Source organism: Thunnus albacares, chromosome 16, assembly GCF_914725855.1.
Source record: "Thunnus albacares chromosome 16, fThuAlb1.1, whole genome shotgun sequence".
In the NCBI taxonomy this organism is placed as follows: Eukaryota; Metazoa; Chordata; class Actinopteri; order Scombriformes; family Scombridae; genus Thunnus; species Thunnus albacares.
The window spans coordinates 19,739,554-19,758,480 of record NC_058121.1 but is presented as its reverse complement, the minus strand read 5'-3'; the positions used below and the strand labels follow the sequence as shown (position 1 = coordinate 19,758,480).

At 42.3% G+C, this 18,927-nt stretch overlaps 1 protein-coding gene across 7 annotated transcripts in view; it reads right to left on the bottom strand.

Moving 5' to 3' along the window:
• Window positions 1-18,927, bottom strand: part of runx2b (RUNX family transcription factor 2b) — a 119,810-nt gene that overhangs the window by 13,768 nt on the left and 87,115 nt on the right. For 6 of the 7 annotated variants that reach the window (XM_044376530.1, XM_044376532.1, XM_044376529.1 and 3 more), the window contains 3 exons: window positions 14,557-14,819; window positions 12,761-12,917; window positions 10,720-10,824 (listed from right to left, as the gene is read on the bottom strand). In XM_044376530.1, the coding sequence (XP_044232465.1) occupies window positions 10,720-10,824; window positions 12,761-12,917; window positions 14,557-14,819 (525 nt within the window). Of the gene's footprint in view, window positions 1-10,719; window positions 10,825-12,760; window positions 12,918-14,556; window positions 14,820-15,928; window positions 16,923-18,927 lie in introns of those variants that run through there. The other variant, XM_044376535.1, reaches the window with a different exon arrangement.

Genomic DNA, 18,927 nt, shown 5'->3' with positions numbered 1-18,927 from the left:
GTGACAGTCAGACAGACCATGATTTTTATTAGAATGACGTAACCGGACTGGCATCATTGAGTTCAAAATAAACAGACAATCTCATCATCAGCTTCTTTACATAGCTGCTTTGGAACGCGAATTATATCGGCTACTTCAAAACCTCAGCGCACTGAAGACTTTTAACTTCATAACATAATTCATATCCATATTTCATTAATAATATTTCTCAATCGTTCCTGCAAATAATTTGTGCCTCTCGCTGGCATTCCTCATCTCTCTGTGCAAGCTGTGCCCAGTCAATCATAGCGTTTCCATTTTCAACAGACCAAATTTCTATTCTAAAAAAGCCTCGTGACACAGTGCGGGCTTTGTGCACAGCCCGTCTCCTAGTGATGGGAATAAATAGCAATGGGAGACTAGGGGAGACAGAGGGGGACAGGCACGAGGGGGAGGAGGCACATGGAGAGGAAGAGACCCTGATGACCAGTAAATTAAGAGCTCTGGATGGGTCTGCACCAGTCAGGAGACACAGGCTTTATGATGAGTGCTGAGCACAGAGTGCTGCGAATGGTGAAATAGTTAGAGAGGCTTCAGGATTTCGACATCTTTGAGGAAGACCCCAAAAGACAGACAAATATTTACATGAATATTTGAAGAGGCAGACAATTTTGATCTACATTACTCTAAGAACCCTACTCTATGAGAGACATGAGTTATTGCTGATAACTTAAATTTTACAGCACTATTGCTTATATTGTATTGTTTCTTCAATAACTCAGCTTCCACCTTGGATGTCCATGCTGTCATGGATGCGACCCAGTTTAAAGGAAACCAATATATTTTTCTCCTATAAGAATGCAGCATGTCAACCACCACATTTAAGTCCAATTTACACTCCAAACAGCCAGACCTCAAGTCCATTAGTTTAGCGGCCCTGACAGTAAATACAGTTTTTCATGACTTAATTACACCTTTTAGACGACAACTGTTGCCAAACACAAGACGTCTCAGCTGTTTTATCGGAACCCTAGCAGGGCGGAGGAATGAGCCAGGGGTATTTAAAGGAGCGGGAAAGGCGGATGATTTCACTGCCGTAGGGAAAGTCCCTGAGATTCCCATCATCCCTGTGAAAACAGCGGAGATTTTTGATAGCGCCTGCCACTTCCCTGCCCAGCCAGCAGCCGGAAACATGGACAGATTCAGACCAGATGTGAGCGACTCACACACAGAGAAATACACCCGAGAACGGACGCATGCAAACACACTTCTGCACATGCAATCATGCACATGTGAGCACATCCATGATGCACAAACCCTTGAACATGCACAAACAGCACAAGCTCACACTTGCACAAACACACACACACGCGAAAAGATTAATAATGATTAGATAACACCTATATAGATAGTATCTCTAATCACACAGTTGCACACTGATCCTGGAATAGTATTATTTCAGCCGTCCCAGAGACATAAGTCTGGATTCAACTCGCCCCTGCTGATCTGATAACAGTTAGTAAGAGCAAGTAGGCAAACAAAATATAAGTCCTCTGTAATTAATGGTAGCATTAGATTGGATCTGAGCACAGACGGATGGTTAGCTGTTCCCTCATATGTCCTGGCTGAAAATATTCCTCAAATACCCAAGTTACTTTAGATAGTGAATGGTTTGTACTGGGATTTCTGATGACAAGGATACCACTGAACTTTTTGAAACTTGGCTCCAAGGGCTAAAAGGTTAAAAGGAATAGTTCCACACTTCGGAAAATGCTTATTGAAATATATAAATACGCTGGAAATATGAAGGTACAGGCAGCAGCCTTAGCATACAGACTGGAAACAGCTAGCCTGGCTCTATTAAAAGGTAACAAAATGTTTTTGCATGGATTAAACAAACAAGATATAACATGTTCATTAGTGAGCTTTAGCGGTGCTGGTAGGTGGATTTTGTTACCTTTTGACAGAACCAGTCTAGCTGTTTCCCCCTATTTCCAGTCTTTATGCTAAACTAAGCCAACGTCACCTGGCTGTAGCTTCATATTTAACAGACAAACACGAGAGCGGTATCTATCTTTTCATATCTCCACAATAACACGAATACGCATATTTCCAAAACAGCAAACTATTGCTTTAAGGAACCTCCTCCCCCACCTCAAACACATCAAGTTTCAACAATTACTGCAGACACATTAGCAGGAAATTCTCCTGCTTGCTGCCTGACTAAGTAACATGTGAGGAAAATGCGGAGAGCCAGAAAATCCTGAATAAATGGGATAATTTATAAATTTGGTGTCACGTCATGCCCTCTAAGCCCTTCCAGTCTGGTTTATGATCACCGGGTGAGCTCGGATGAATGTATCTTTGGGGCTGATTCAGAAAAACCCCCATGCTCATGGAGCCTGGGTTGAATCAGCCCGTCTGTGTTTGTGTGTGTGTGTATGTGTGTGTCAGTCATCTCATGTTGGAACAGCCAGTAAAGTCGATGAATGAATACACAGGGTCCATATTTCACTTTTTTATTTGGAGCCCTCACAGTGGCCATGTTGTTTTTGTGAGCGGTCAGAAACAATGAATTATTTCAGGTGGCAATCTGAAGCTGGCAGAGCGTGGCTCGAGAGGAAAAGCGCAGAGTGGATGACAGCCAGACGCCCGTCTACCATGGGGGTCTGGTATAAAGAGGAGGAGGGAGAAAGAAGAGAGGAGAGATGATAAAAACAGCAGAATTGGGGAGGGGGGGTAAAAAAGGAAGGAAGGAAAGAGGAAAAAGAGAGAGAAAGAGAAGAGAGAGGTGTGGGAGATGAGGCAGCAAGCGAAGGAGAGAAGGAGAAAGAGAGAAAGGGGGAGCCAGGCTGTCGTGGAGCGCTGCCAGCCGTCTGTGTGGTCCATGCGTTCCAGCCTAGAGGAAGCAAGCCAGGCAAGGGAAGGGCACACACACACACTTATGTCCACACACAGACATACACAACTATTCCCAAAGGCGATACATTTATTGAACGCAAAAACACATTATATACACACTTGTACGATATTGTGCATAGTTTAAAGAGTGCACGCATACAAAGACACACACACACACACACACACACACACACACGCACGCAGTTTGGCTTGTGTGTGGTTTTCAGACAGGCTCCCTCCGCACCTCTCTGCTTGCATTAAAGTGTTTTGATTCAGAACAGGGGAGAACAAATCCCTCAGAGATGTTTTTTGCTGCAGCTCGGGGCCAACAAACTGTGGACTCCCTTTCCTAATCTTTATCTGTTTTCATGATTCACTCTCTGCCTCCCTTTCTCACTCTTTATTCTTCTGTCTTCCTCTCTGTCTCTCCCTCCCACTGAATGATTTTGTGTTTTGCGTTGCGGAGCCTTGGCACCTCTTCAAGGAACTTCATAAGACATTCAACTGACTGACTGCCTCTGGAAAAGCCTGAAGTTTTTTTTTTATTTTTTTTTATCCTCTCTCTTTTTCCCCTCCCTCCCTAACTCCCTCCATCCCTCCCTCCGTCCCTCCCTCCCTCCCTCCTTCCCTCCCTACCTCCCTCCCCTCTTTTCATTCCTTTTCCTCCTGATGTTTTGGCGAGTTTTATTTGTCCGGCTCCCATTGTTAAAAGCTGCTTCGAGTAAGGCAGCAGCAGATAGGTGTGTGTGTGTGTGTGTGTGTGTGTCGATGTGTGTGTTTGTCTGCGAGGGAGAAGAGAGGAGTGAGTTCTCTCAAGACACAAGGGAGACTGAAATCCTCCTGTAATTACCTGGATGCTGTGCAAAAGTATGTTCTATTTTTTGGACAAGTTGCTTAAGGCAGTCACTGACAAGCCATGATAATCCAGAGACATGAAAGGCCTTGTATTATTATGCACCGCAGAAATTAAATGAAAACTGGCTGACATCATCTAAATATTGTGGTACAATGTAATTAGCATCTGTACAGATCTTAGAATTTAGCACTGAGCATAAAAGTCTGTTGTAAGAAACAAAGCCCGAGCCTTACAGCAGGTAATAGCACCCTACAAGTGCATGTAATAGCATGTGTCTTTGATGACAATGTGTGTCATGACAGACATGTTAACGAAGGCATCTCACTTACTCATACTGTTTCCAGCCCAGCAGTACTGGAGATAGCAGCCTATTTTCCAACCACTCCAATAAGGTTGTTTAGGTGTGTGGGTGTTTGTGACAAATGATCTCCTGGTTGCATCTGATGCTGACGACTGCTCCGTTCTGGTTTTACTGCTTAGTACTGCATTTGATGCGGTGGACCATTGCATCTTGATTAATTTTTTTTTTAACTCGAGATGAGGGTAGTCATCTCAGATATTGCTCTACTCTGTTTCCATTTGTTCCTCAGCTATAGAACATTATCTATCGCTATTGGTAATGCCTCATCCTCTACTGCCCACCTCCCTTATGGTGTGCCACAAGGCTCAATTTTGATTCCTCTACTGTTTTCTGATCACATGCCTCCTCTTGAGTACAATATTGGCAAATATAATATTAATTTTCATTTTTATACATACAACATCCAACTCTATGTGTCCATAACACCTGGCTATTATGGGTGTCTTGCAGGGCTGGAATGGTAATCTGGCATATCAGGCATTTTCCCAGTGGGCTGACGCACCTTGGGGCCGATATAAAATTTTTCTTTTTTTTTAGTGCTAACGACCAGCCCATAAAGGAGGGGCAGCGGCCCATTGGTTCATTTTCTATAACGACACTAGGCTGCCCCAATCACATCTCTTACTCAGCCGGCCCCACCCCTCTCCCTCTGTTTTCTCTGTTTCTTGTGTCAGATGCCGTGGCTCAGAGTCAAACATCTGTGGATGAAGGAGGGTGTCAATTGTCAAGATGGATAAGCAAAAACAAAAGAAGGGGGGTGCAGAGAAGTTGCTGGCCAAAAAAAATGAAGAATCTAGATGCGGATGCCACCAAATGTGCAAAAATCATAGATATGTTTGCTGCGGGGGCTGCAGCTGTAGCTTCAACATCTACGGTGATAGCAGTACCCGCCATTATGCAGCAGGAAGAGGAGCAAGCGTGTGACAGGGAAGCTGCGGACCAGAACAAGCAGGAGGAGAGTGTAGTCGAAGCTGTAAACTGGGAGTAGCATGCAGAGAAACAGGGACTCTCAAGGAGGGCGCAGGGACGTTATTGTGGATCCCACTGCTTTTCTTGGCAAGACATGGTTTACTCTGCCTCTGATTGACTTACGCTGATATTCTTACCCTAACCCTAAAAGTAGATCCATAATAACGCAGCGCAGGGAGGTAGAATGTGTATTATACCATGAAGGCTATGATGAATAATGATTAATTCGATTAATGACGATTATAATAAGATAACATAATAATAACGCTATCATAAAGTGAGACCGTCAGCTACCGCTTGTGTTCAGTCAGTCCATGCCAAATAGCGTAGCATAAGCTATTTATCATTACTTTTGTAGCCTTGCATGTTTCCGTAATGGTGTTGCACTTCGGCTGACTATTCTAACCTTAGCGTTGGCTAAGCAATGAGTGACCTACATCCATATTGTATCATAATATTGTTAAAATTATTAGGCTAAGGGATCCCTTGATTGATCCCTCTACTGTGCTAAAATGTATGCCTGCTTATGAATTAGCCAAGTACGGGGAAAAAATAGTTTTCATTTCCAACAACAGGCAAAAAAGTTGTGCTATGTTTATTTTCAGATATATAGTAACTATTATGATATATATGATATGGATTGTTGTTATTGCTATCTGTCGGGTCACGTAGGCCTACATGTAGCCTATTCCAGACCTTTCTCCGCCTTCAGTATGTGTAAACTGACTGTTCTGCAGTCCAGTAAGCATGCATGTTCATGTGGTAGGCATGTGAACTACAGCTCCATGCATTAATTGAATAAAGAACTACTTGGTCATTACCAGTATGGTATTGTTTAAGTTGTACAGCTTTTTGCATATCTTCCAACAATTCTGGATCTAAATTTATAATCATGTTTATAACCCACCCAATTAGTTGTAATCATCTCTCCCTCTCACCTTATGTTATTGTCTAGTCAAGCAAGGTAGCAGTGGAGGAGAGAGACCAGGGAGTTAGTCAAGAACGAGTAAGTACACTGGGCCACTTGTTCACGGCACTTACTACTCAGCTTTGTAGTGGTTTTGGGGGAAATAGTACAGTACGCATATTTAAGTGGACCGCAAGGATGGTGTACTGGTGGGTGGTGTTGACAAGATTAATGCAGGTTGTCCAATAAATTCCTGCAGCTACATTTATTTATTCCGATCTTTCTTTTTTCATTTAGAAGTCATATTGAAAATGAGCTCTTTTTATCCTCTGCTGACGTAAAAGTTATCCATGCTTTTATTTCATCCTGTTTGGACGACTGTAACTCGATTTAATCATATTTAAACCAGAGCTCTCTCTCTCGATTGCAGTTGGTTCAAAACGCAAATTCAAATTCAAGGGAGTGCAACCACATCACCTCTATCTGAACCTCTGTTCACTTGCTGCCAGTTAATTTCAGAATTGATTACAAAATTGTACTGATTACATCCTCTGGAAAGGTTTCTCTAGCCTGCTACAAGCCGCTTTATCTTCTAGTGTGATTTTAATTTGTTTTCTACCTTTTGTCTGTATATTAGTGTGTCTTTTCTTATTAGTTTGTTTGCTTTCTTATTGTTTTTGAATATACATATTGTTCTTACTTTTTTGTATGTGAAGCACTTTGCAACTCTCATTTTGAAAAGTGCAACACGAATACAGTTATTACAATTCTTTAAGTTACTATGATGAATGACAGGGAAGTATATCTGCATGTGTAAGTATCTGTGCGTGTGTGAGACCCAAGTCACAGAAAGCGTTTGGCTTGGCAGACAGGTCTCTTGAACCACTAATATTATCTGCAGGCCTGTACATAACCAGGGCCTCCTCGCCAGACTTGTTAACACCCTGACCAAAACCGAACCAAAACACGACCCCGTCCCAGAGCCCAGAACCCCCCAGACCCAGTGGCTTCAAACACCAGAGACACGCCTGACCACTAACCTCCACCACTGACACACAACGCACATGTTGCACACACACTCAGTTATGCACAATAACCACTGCAATATGCCACAGCAAGACACAGTATGTGTGATGCCACAATGTTTTTTGTCACCTCCTATGTTTGTCTGTCATTGATTAACTATAATGAGAACAGTGGGTTTGGACAGAAAGCCTTGTATATTGTATTATTACGGCTCGGCTATTATCGCTCAGGAAGTTTGTCTCAGCTGGCTGCAGCCACCGTCAGGAGCAGCTGAAAGGAGACAGAACCACCTATAAAAGCATATTGGTTTAAACAACCACTCCCTGTCTATTAGCTGAAAATGACATTTAATGAGGCCTATTAGCTCTACTCGAAATCAGCGCTGTGGCTACACCAGACTAATGACACCAATAACACACACTCTCTCTGCAAAATGTGTCATGTGGGTACACGCATGCTGACACAGGCGCTAGAGGACAGACATACATGCATTTGCAACCATATCTACGGGAGCTAACACACACACACACGCGTATGCCTCCATGCATGAACACACACAGACACATACATGTGCAAACACATTTAAGTTGTGTGTTGAGTTGTCGGTGCAGTGGCAAACCACAGGGTAACCAAGAGCTGTCAAGCGATTAAGCACAATGCGAGCCACAGAAACCGAGTTAGCCTCCCGCTAATAACACAGTGGCCAGAGGGACCTGACTAACCACTTACCATACCCGCACACACACACACACACATGCGCGCGCACACACACGCTGTAAACCTCTAAAGAAAATCATACCACAGATCTTTAAACTAGGCCTCACTGATATTCTTCACTCTGACCACGCAATTAATTAACTAAAGCTCAGCGCCACAGTTCAGAGATATGAGCCCCATTTATTCATGGGTGGTCCCACTTTACTGATATTGAATGGGGAACCGCTGGGGAAATACCATCCCTCAGGAAGACTCATATGGCTACCATAAGTTGCATCAAACACTCCAACACAAAATATCCTTCCTGAATCAGACACCCACAACCAGGCAAGCCATTAACAGGGAGTAAAAACTGCCAATAACAGCAGGCAAAGTGTAAAAAAATCAATTAAAGTGCACAAAATGGTTACAGAAACTATTATATATAATCTAGTGTTATTGTCAGCTTATTTTCCAGAATCAACACAGTGCTTTTACAGAGGAGGGCCACAGAGTGCCAGTGTATGTCAAGCTAAAGACAGCCCACTGTTCTTTCTCCGTGTGTCTCCGTGTGGACCCCTCCCTGTGGGGCCCCTCCCTGGGCCGGTGTGTACGACAGACCTCCTAATTACCCACTCGTTTAACACAAAATAGAGCTGTAATGGCCGACAAAGACCCCATGTGTCAATGAAGCGTTCATAGATAGAATCACAGTTTTGGAGACAGCCACTGCTCTTAGCTCAGAGTCTCCGTGCTGAAACCTGGAGGAGGGGAGGCACGGTTGAGAGGGCACATGTGTGTTTTGCCACCCTCCGACCTTGGCTTAATGACCCCTGAGAGGGAGACGTGTTCTGGCTGAAGTTTCTGGGTAAATTACACCGGCGCAGCAATTCTGACCACTTAACAGCAAAGTAAAGAAGTTCAGGGGTTACGTATGATGACATAGTCCTTATTGCTTAAATTAGTGTCCTGAGACTGTAGCTCTAATATGCAAAGGAAGATATTGAAAAGAAAATAAGTTCTGTTCCACTTAAGAGCCCTCTCTAAGACCACAAATTGAGCAGTAATGTAGAAGAAAAGAGAACAATGGATGCTATGAAAGTATAAAGTTTTTTTTCACTACGCCGAAATTGCCTCACCTAATATGAGGTAGTACTCTGACTAGTTTAGTGACTCAACCTCACACATATGTCCATGCTTCCAATAAGTCTCTCTGGACATGGATTTAGACTGCAACTTTGTTGAGACCAAACTGGGGCTTTTCTAAACAAATTCTGTTCCGACTTCCATCTGCTCGCCACCAAATAACAGGACTTGTTTGAAAGTCATCTGACAGGGGACAGCAGATGCACAGGAAATGCTTTTGATCAAACAAGATGGCTCGAGAGCAAGCGGGATGGGGGGGAGGGGGGGGTGAGGGGGTGGTGGTGGGTGGGAGGGTGTGATTGCGAATACATGTGCGTTTGAGGACAAGCATGTGCCTTTGTTTCTGCGTGCGTGTTGATGAACGCTGAATGTTGAGTGTGTGAGGCGTTTTTTGGCACCACGGACAGGTTTCCTACAACAGAGACTGATGGTGGTACTAATCCTACTGTCTCTCGGCTCCTCTGTGTCTCTGTGCGTCCTGGTGCCATATGTGACGGGGCAAGCGGGTGGGCGGAGGGTTGTTTGTGATGTGATATTGTTCATTGAGACGCCATGAGATGAGAATATGTTTTTTTTTTTTTTTTTTTTATGAATAGGGAGGAGGGTTGGGGAAACAGCTGCATGCCAGACCAGTTGGCACTGACAGCTATAGTAAAGTTTTTTTTTCCTGCTCAGTTGTTTTTATATATGGCCCATTAAAATGAGCTGATGCTAGCACTCTGCTACCCAGTGTACCCTCTCAGGAAGATTCTGCCTCACTTTTTATTTCTCTTGTTTCTCTAAAACCGTCACATGGGAGGCCGAGCCGCTTTCTGAGACGTCAACTTAATTAAAAGCCTCTTGATTGCTAATTAACGCAATCACAGCTTTTTCCAGTAAAACTCTTTTTGTTAATTAACTATTTTTATTAGCCTGCCACCATTTTAGCTGCGTATTCGCTGCCATTGGCCAGGTGCACAGTTAGCTACACCCGCAGCTTAGTTAAAGGGACACTGCCCAATTCTGCACATTTACTCATCACGAGGAGCACCACTCACCTTGTGAAAACAGTTGTACAATGTCTTCTATGGCTCCAGAGGGAGCTTTAAATGTAAAAAAAACCAAAACATAACCCTAATGACATCATCAGGGTTGCCATCAGGCTTGAGACTTTTGAGCTGTGTCACAAATTTGAGATGTGATATTCAAACGCAGTGTGCATTTAGAAGGCAAGAAGGGTCTAATGATGGAGTTGTTGCATTATAAGAAATGTAGGATCCAGTGTTTGGAGCTTGATCCATACTAGGGACTAAACGTTAGGATATGGCTGCCTCTGCGACTTTGAGTTTGACCATTCTTTATAAAAACCTGTTTCTTATAAATCCCCTATATTTATGAAAGTGGCACACAGAACACAAAATTGTTAGAGTAACCCTTTAGGCAAAACTTTAGAAAAAAAATAGAGAGGAAAACGGCAAATTTAAGGAGAAGTTCATATTTTTCAAGTTTGTCTTAAAACAATACTCTCATGCCCCTATGTAAAATGAAAGACTTTTTGCTTGCTGTAATCATTCCTCCTGTTCAAACTGGGCATTAAAATATCCTATCCTCATATGCCTCCAATGTGTACCTCCCAGGGTGAAGTGTATATCTCCCAGGGTGAAAGAGACAGTGTTTCCCTGATGAGTAAGATAGAAGAAATAGCAACACAAAGAAAGAATTTCGTACTAAAAATACTGTAATTGATACTCAGATTGCTGAGCTTACATATGGACACCCGGCTATTGTTCTAGGACAGAGTTGAAAATTTGTGAACCTGTCCTTTACAGGAAGTTGTATGTTGTTCGACGCGTGTGAATGCATATCCCCATAAGTGTATGCGCATGCATTTGTACTCACTCCTGGGCTCACGTGGTCCGTCCACGGTGACCTTTATGGCTCGGTGGTAAGTGGCCACTTGTGGTGGGTTGGTGAATACTGTGATTGTCAGGGTGAAGCTCTTGCCTGTGGTGATATCAAACAACATCAAATGACATGCCATCTGCGGAGACAATGACCTGCATTCATTGCTACACCATCCCCAAGTCACAAGTGTGGTTGTGATCACATAATAGCCAATACAAACTGGGAAAAATCGACTTTAAAGATTAAAGGATTTAGGATTAACAACAGACAACATTGGATCTTTGAGAGGGTCTATTTAGGTTCTTTGGCAGATTGGAAGATTGACTGAAGGAGCCAGTATCTTGTTATCCAGACTTTTCTCCCTGTCTAACCCAGTGTGAGTGGGCGAGAGGCATTTTAATAGTCACTTCCTTTCTCGATAATCCCCAGCAGTTGCTGCCTTGGGGTTGAGTGTGCGTCTGTGAAAGTGTGCATGTTCCTATGTGCATGCACGAGGAATGCTATGAATCAGAGCACAACAGCCAAGTCAGCAGCAGCACTAACATCTGAGGTATGCAGACGCATCACGTAACCATGACTACGTGCAAGGAAACAGGAAGTGGGGGGCAGGTTGCTGCAGCGACTCATCGGAGCAGCTGTCCATTCAGTCGCAGCCATCTACCCGTGCGTGTCCTCCCCTCTTCCGCTCCGCACTCTAGTTCACTATAAACATGCCTTTCAGAGCAGTGATAAGAGGAACTGAAGGAGATAGCAGATCACAGATGCAACAGGTGTCCCACATACCTGATTTGAGGGGCATGTGGGTGAAGCAGCGCTGGCTCACTAGTGATCTATGATAAAGTGGGACACCTTGTGTGTCACCTTCCTGTGCTCTCTACCATCATTGCTGCTGTCATCTGTTACCTGTGATCCATCTAAATCAAGGCAAATATGTATACTTCTACACTATTAACTATAATGATCTTATCAACAGTATCTGATGTACTCTGGGTCGCCTGTCATATCCATCCGTGCTATCATCATACTGTTGCATCATTTCAGCCCTGTAACTATCAATCCTTGTCCATCTCTGCTGCCTCGCTCTGTGCATGACCTCTAACTATCTAACATCCTGTCTTGCACTTGTCTCTGTCATTGCAGGGTATTCATTTCAGACACCCTGTAGTCTGATCTCCCCTGGCTCTCATGTCACTTCCTGTGACAAGATTCTGTGTCACAGCAGAAGGACGCACACACGGTCTCCATGGCAACAGGTCCACCACACTCTCCACTCACTATACTTTATCACCCTTCACTCCCTCCTGCAACATCCGGGTCTCTCCACTTCTTTGACAACCACAACAGAAAAGGAAACTGAGAAGAAAAGTCACAGTGGCGTGGGTGAAGCTGTTGACAGGCCTTATCACCATCAACTTATCTTAGGTGACCACTCTCTTAAAAAAGTCTCTAAGAAAATATTTCCAGGAAGTTTAAAGAGTGTGAATGCGTGAGGAGAAGAGTGAGGACACTCTCAGTGCCAAATCTCTGATCGTAAATAAGATGATTTAGTAACAAGACGGCCAATTATGCAAAAAAGTCAGTTTGGCAATGCCAAATATTTAGGGAATGCCATTTGCTGCCTCGCTCTCTGACAGCCTGTGGATATGTGCAGAGAGTGATCAGCCTCGGGGCTGCGGCACCACCCAACATGTTTATAAGCCTCAACTGAGCTGGGTCATGTCAGGTGAACATTATGATGAAAGGAAAGGACAGAAAAACAAGACTTATTTCTTCTTATCAGATCAATGTTTTTCTACGCAGCTGAAGCACATCCAACCTTTTTTCCAAAAAAAATCAAGGACCCTCATTTAAAGGCAAAGAGAGCGGTAGCAATATGATTCACCACTCAGACTTTGGGAGACGAGCCTGGAGTTAGAGAGATCATTATGTGGTTGCCACGTAGGGAATGTGACCACTAATCCACACCACTGAACCTAATAGCTCCTACCGAGTAGTAGTGCTCAGTGAATGGAGCACAGAGTGTTTCAGGCCTCACCTCTGCCACTGCGGCCCACGAAGCGAAGGTCGTTGAAGCGCGCTACTTGGTTCTTCATCACACCTGAGGCGTTCCGCAGCTCGGCGGAGTAGTTCTCGTCGTTCCCCGCCATTACCGTGACAACGGTCCCGTCAGGTATGTCTCCCAGGGCGACCACCTGTCAGGTACAAGGGGGTCAAAGGGCAGAAATTCAGGAACTGTTTGGATCGACGTTTTGAGCGAATATTCTAATTTTACTCGCTCACCTGGTGACCCAAAATGGAGAAAATATGCTACAGTACGCTACGACATATTTTCTCCCTCAATCCATGCTTGAAGAAAATAAGTAAAAAGGCTGTAGAAAAAAAAAGTATAATAAAAGAATCTTTAACTCAGCTCAGTTTATAAGAAAAAAGCTGTATGAACCCGAACCCCAGTTTCATTCTCAGCTTCACTTGTACAGAAATGAATCTAGCTAATGTGACAAATTTGTTTTACATCATATCATCCTCCTCCAAATCATGTTGATAAATGGATTTAATTTATTCTCCTGAAGCAGTTTAATATTATGATTAATGTGATTAGAATCTCCTCTCAAATGCAAGTCGTTTAAAACAAAAGCAAAGAGGCTTCGTGTTATCATTTAGATTCCTGGATGCAGATAAAAGAGCATGAGCAGGCCTACAGAGCTGCGATAATTACAGAGCTGTGGTAATAATAACGGTTAAATAACACATATATATTAAAAAGTGTCACATTTGATTTGGAGCCAGGACTGCAGCTACAAAACTCCACTTTAAGTGTCTTTGATCCATCTTTTGAGAAATATCTGTCATGTAATTAATAGGCCCTTTGCTGTGAAATATCATGGGAGTAAAAAAAAATGATGAAGGCTTCAAAAACGCCTACAGAGGCCTAAAATGTTTAAACCATCAGTCTTTGCTGCACGTTAAATATACATTTTTATCCCCACATTTCTGCTTATTAAACATTCAGTGAAACACAAATGAAGAGAATAATAAACTATATTTTATTACAATCATTAAAATTGTGGTTATAATAGGCCACAATGCAGCTGTAATATTATAAATAACATGTTGTATATTCTTTCACAATTTTCACATATGGAAATAATTGCTTAAAATGGAAAATAATAATTAATCATATTGAAAACTACATTTTCACTGTGGCAATTTTAAATGAGCCATTATTATTATACACTTATTTTTTTAAAAATAACTCTATAATTTTGTTTTCCTTTTGTTTACAAAATGTGGGAGGAAAGCATAAACATGTGATTTCTTTATTTATTTTTACATTTTGATATTCATTCAAGTTATTTAAAAAAAAAAAAACATCACATGCCCACGTTTCCTTTATGCTTTTTTTTTCATTTCAACACTAATTTAGTGAATATGTTTGCTAAAAATGACAAACCATTAATCATCCTCACATTCATCGTGATTAACTGGTGATGTTACAACCATTTAAAAGGTTGTAATTACAAGACATGATAGTTATTTATAGGAACTGGGATTGGATCAATTGAGCTGATAACAATGAAAATCCTCCCAAAATTTAAGTGACAAAGAGGATAAACCGATGACACATCACTTAAAAAATCCAAAATGTTCGGCGTTCCCACATAAAGAAAGCAGTAGCCTATCAAACAAATCTATATTGAGATGTGGTCTTTTAAGAAAAAAAATCTGCCCTTTTTTAAAATTAGTTTTTGGTTTCTCTTATAGTGTTAACCGGATCATGCAGTAATTTTCCCACCTCTTAATCTAGCATTTTATCACTGAAGCGGGACTCACCTTAAAGGCGACAGGCAGCGTTTTGTTGCACCGCCAGTGGGAGGGCAGGACCGAGCAGAGAAAGTTAGGGCTGTCGGTCCGGACCAGCTCGGCCGGGTGGTCGGCGATGATCTCGGCCATGCTGCGGTTTTCGTGGGGACGTAGTCTTGGCACCACCGCTGCTGCGTCCGGCTGGCCGGCTGGGGAGCTCACATCGTTCATCTTCCCTGGGACTGGCTGGAGGCTATTGGACGGCGGACTGAACCTCCGACTGGCGCTGGGATCTACGGGAATTCGCATCACAACAGCGTGGATTATCAAAAAAGGCACCAAAGGCTCTCCAGCTCCTCTCTTTCCTCCTTCCTTTCTTTCTCTCTCTCACACACTCAGGGAGAAACTCGGAGTGTGCGCCGCTGCTCGCTGAACCTCAGCGCGTCTGCCAATGGAAAATGGGACTTGGTGAGCGCACACCGCGTTTCAAAACTCTCTCCACTACAAACTTTAGTGGGCGCCTTCAAACGACATAAAATATACTTCTCCGTCAAGAAAAACAACCCTTGAAAACTTGATGATGTTTTAAATGACAAGCTCTTTTTTTTCAAACTTCTCGGGGGAAGCGTCCATGCGCCATAACGCAGGCGTAGTTGCTCGTGTGTGGATATAAATAACATCAAATAAATGTACGAGCGCGTAATAAGCTATACAATTACAAAAAAAGCAGCTCTAAAATGGAGGAGTCGACCCAGATGCTCAAAAAAAAAGTTTTTGTCTGTCTTCCTTTAGTTGAAAAGTCAAAGCGCTGCTCCAGATGCGTCATTGAAGTCTTTGTGCCAAACTGAAAGACTCTCTGAAAGCCCCCAGGCTATGTACACACACAAAAAAGTTTTCAAAGTCAAAGGAATAGGCTTTTAACAATACTTAACAGAGCTGTTTAGCCTGTAACCCCGCGACGCCTGCAATTTATACATATTTTTCCGTAAAAGTCTCTCGGCCGAGCCGCAGGTCTATAGGGTTAAAAAGGTTGATGAAGTCGGGAAAAAAAAAATCATCGCCGGTGAGATGAAGGAGGCGGAAAAAAACGAATCCCGTTTTTGTAGCCGTAAATGTGGTTAGTGTTTGGAGGCCGGGGTTTCCCGTGCTCAGGCTTTTTGTGGTTTATATAGCTCAAGCGCCCAGCAATTATTGCGCTGATGCGACTCCAACACGTGGTGTCTGGAGTCGGATCCATTCCCTCCGCCATAATCTATCACGCCTATATAGACGACCGGACAGGTCTCCGTGTAATGTCTATACCTTCATGAAACACACATGGGGCTATACGTTTCACGCCTTTCTCTCTCTCTCTCTCTGTCGTTATTCAAGTTGAGAGTTTCACACAGCCTTCTGTACATACCGACATGTTACCGTTCCCCTGGACCATCCACACGCTCCTAACTCTGGAGGTGGTCATTTCCAGTCAAGTAACACGCATCAGTCCGTAGTGTGGTACCACTTTGTCCTGACAATATGCGGATCGTTTCAAGAGAGAGAGAGAGAGAGAGAGAGAAGATAGAGAGCCGAGCCCGGGTGAGAAGTGAGTTACGCTCCATACGGTTAGGAGCGAGTGAGTCACCGGAGAGCGGTGAGTCAGGTAGAGGCGCAGGAGTAGCGTTTCACTCGGTCGCAGGGGAGAGCTGTTGTGCAGGTGTACAGGTATTCCGCTTTATACACGGGCTTTAGGGGTTTAAGTTCATCCAACCCGTGTGGCCAGTTCTTTTAAAAACAACAACAACAAAAAAAAAACAACCGACTGCGCTTTTGAGAAAGTTAGTCATGTAAAATACAATTACACAATCTGATGTGTCACAGACAGCTTGATAAAAAATATTATATACAATTTTATTACATGTAGACTAAACCTATCAGACCCCCCCCCCCAAAAAAATAACCCTCTGAGTCCTTATGCACAATTCAGTGATCATTCATATGCATATCCAAAAAATGACAGTTAAGGAGTAAGTACACTTACTCGAGAACTGTAATTTAAAGTGCTTGTAATTTACTATTTCTATTTTTTCTGCAACTTTATACTTTTACTCCACTACAATTCAGAGGAAAACATTACTGCACTGCTATTTTTTTTGACAGCACTAACTTTGCAAGATTAGTATTTTACATACAAAACATACGAGTTTATTATGTTGTTATGTTATTTTAAACTTCCCTTGAGTGTATAAATAGTTAAAATTAGCTCCAACTAAACATTAGAATGCCACCTACACATTAATGCATCAGTAATAATAATCCAACAATAATCTAATATATAACAGTACTGAGTATAATGAGTACTTTTACTTTGGAGACTTTCTGCTATACATATATACTTAAGTAATATTTTCAAGCGTAATTGAGTATTTTCACAGTGTGTCATTGCTACTTTTACTTAAAGCATCTGAATATTTCTTCCACATTTCTACATTTCCCAACGTGAGGAAAAAATGTAAAGAGAAAAAAAAAACAACATGTGGATGAAAATACTATTTTAAAAAGCATTAATGCCATCATTCCACCCCTGTATTATTTATAACTCCTTACTGTGAGCAAAAAAATCTATTCAAATAAAAAAATAAAATCTATTTTATCCTTATATTTTTGTGCTAAAACGTTATATATTTATGTTCTATGTTCAATGTGGACGCTGGTCTGAATGCAGTCAGTGAGCAGGCCTGCTTTTTTGCCTGCCCCTCCTGTGTCTACTGTAGAGGGCATCATCCACCCTCTGTGAAACTCCATATCTCAGCCGGCTCTCATCACCCACCCCACCCTCTGCCCTGATTACCCATCAGTCTCCAATGAGTCTTTTTTGAGTGCCACATCACACAGCAGCATGAGCAATGCCACTCTGTGTTCCTTTTCGGTTGCTCCCAAACAGGCTTTTATTGCAGTCTTAAAGACAAAGGCCTTTGATACTCCGGGCCTGTTTGAAAATAAAAGGGACTACTGGGAGGCACAGCTGTCAGGTTTTTTGGATCCTGTCAGGGCTTTTGCAGCTTGTATTTATGCTGTAAAGTTGGATATAGCCTTATACATCCTACAATAAGATTACTGTGTTGAGAAAAAAAAAAGCTTTACACAGGACTACAGCCTGAGTACTAAAAGTAACTTGAAATAACTTGACTTCTTATGTTACATAAGTATGTATGTATGTGTGCACACATGCATACACATCTGTTAGTGTGTGTGTGTTAGGATGTGGGAGGGATATATATATATATATATATATATATATATATGTACACATATATATATATATATATATATATATATATATATATAAAGTCTGAAAGCACTGACACGCATCTGGCACCTCGTCATGTGGACGGGAGGGGGAGAAAAAAAAGAGTGATTGAGTTACACTTCCCCTCCATGTGCCCCAAACACCAGAAATATGGTTCACATTGTCCAACATTCTCAAAGATCAACTAACAATTCATGGATGGATAAATGTGAATAGTAGTAATTAAATCTGTAATAGTGATAAACATGGCCTTGCAAGAACCCTGGAGCCAGTTATTCCAACAGAGTTAAGTTTCAGCTACGATAATATCATTTTTTTTTTTTTTTCAGCGCTGAATACATTTGGGGTAATGCGGAAAACATCCTAAATGTTGTAGTGGAATTTAATTCTGGAACCGTTACGGATGAAATAATAACAATCTTTGACTCAATTTCATACATTCAATTTAATCAAACCCCATTATTTAATGCATTAGTTGTTTTACGCTATTTTGACTCAACATTTGAATTGGACTTTAATTTTGGAACTGTTGTATTGTATTGTTTATTAGTAAAAGGCACTTTTAAATCACACTTTTTTAAAAAAAAGAAAGTGTTTAATCAAGCCAGTCAACTTAAACTCATATTTTTACAGCCAACTAATCAGTCTTAAATTTGGGTTTCTGCACTCAACAACTTGTTATTGTCCCATAAGAGACAGCAGCAGGAAAAGCCCCTTGATTTTCCAAGCTTGATCCAGGCCCCAAACGCCCCCCCAAAACCACCTCACCCCACCCCAGTTTGGTCATGACTTAAACCCCGACAAGCTCAGCTCATCAAAGAGTGTTTGTCCCATCTGACTCCGCTTTGCCTCTCCGCTGAACATCCAGCATCTGTCTTCCAGCTCCCTACAGGATACGGCCTGCATTCATACAGTACGGCCTGCTGTCTGGCTCTCTGTCATTCAGAGGTAGGGCGACCTCTGCACAAGTTTCAAATCCGCCGTTTGAAGTCCCAGAGATGTGAGGGAGACAGCAGAGAAGGCGTTAATGTGCCAGAATAGGCTGTTCAATTCCAAAAAAAAAAAAGAAAAAAAAAAAAAAAAAAAAAAAATTCCCCCGCTTCAGTGTCCTGGAT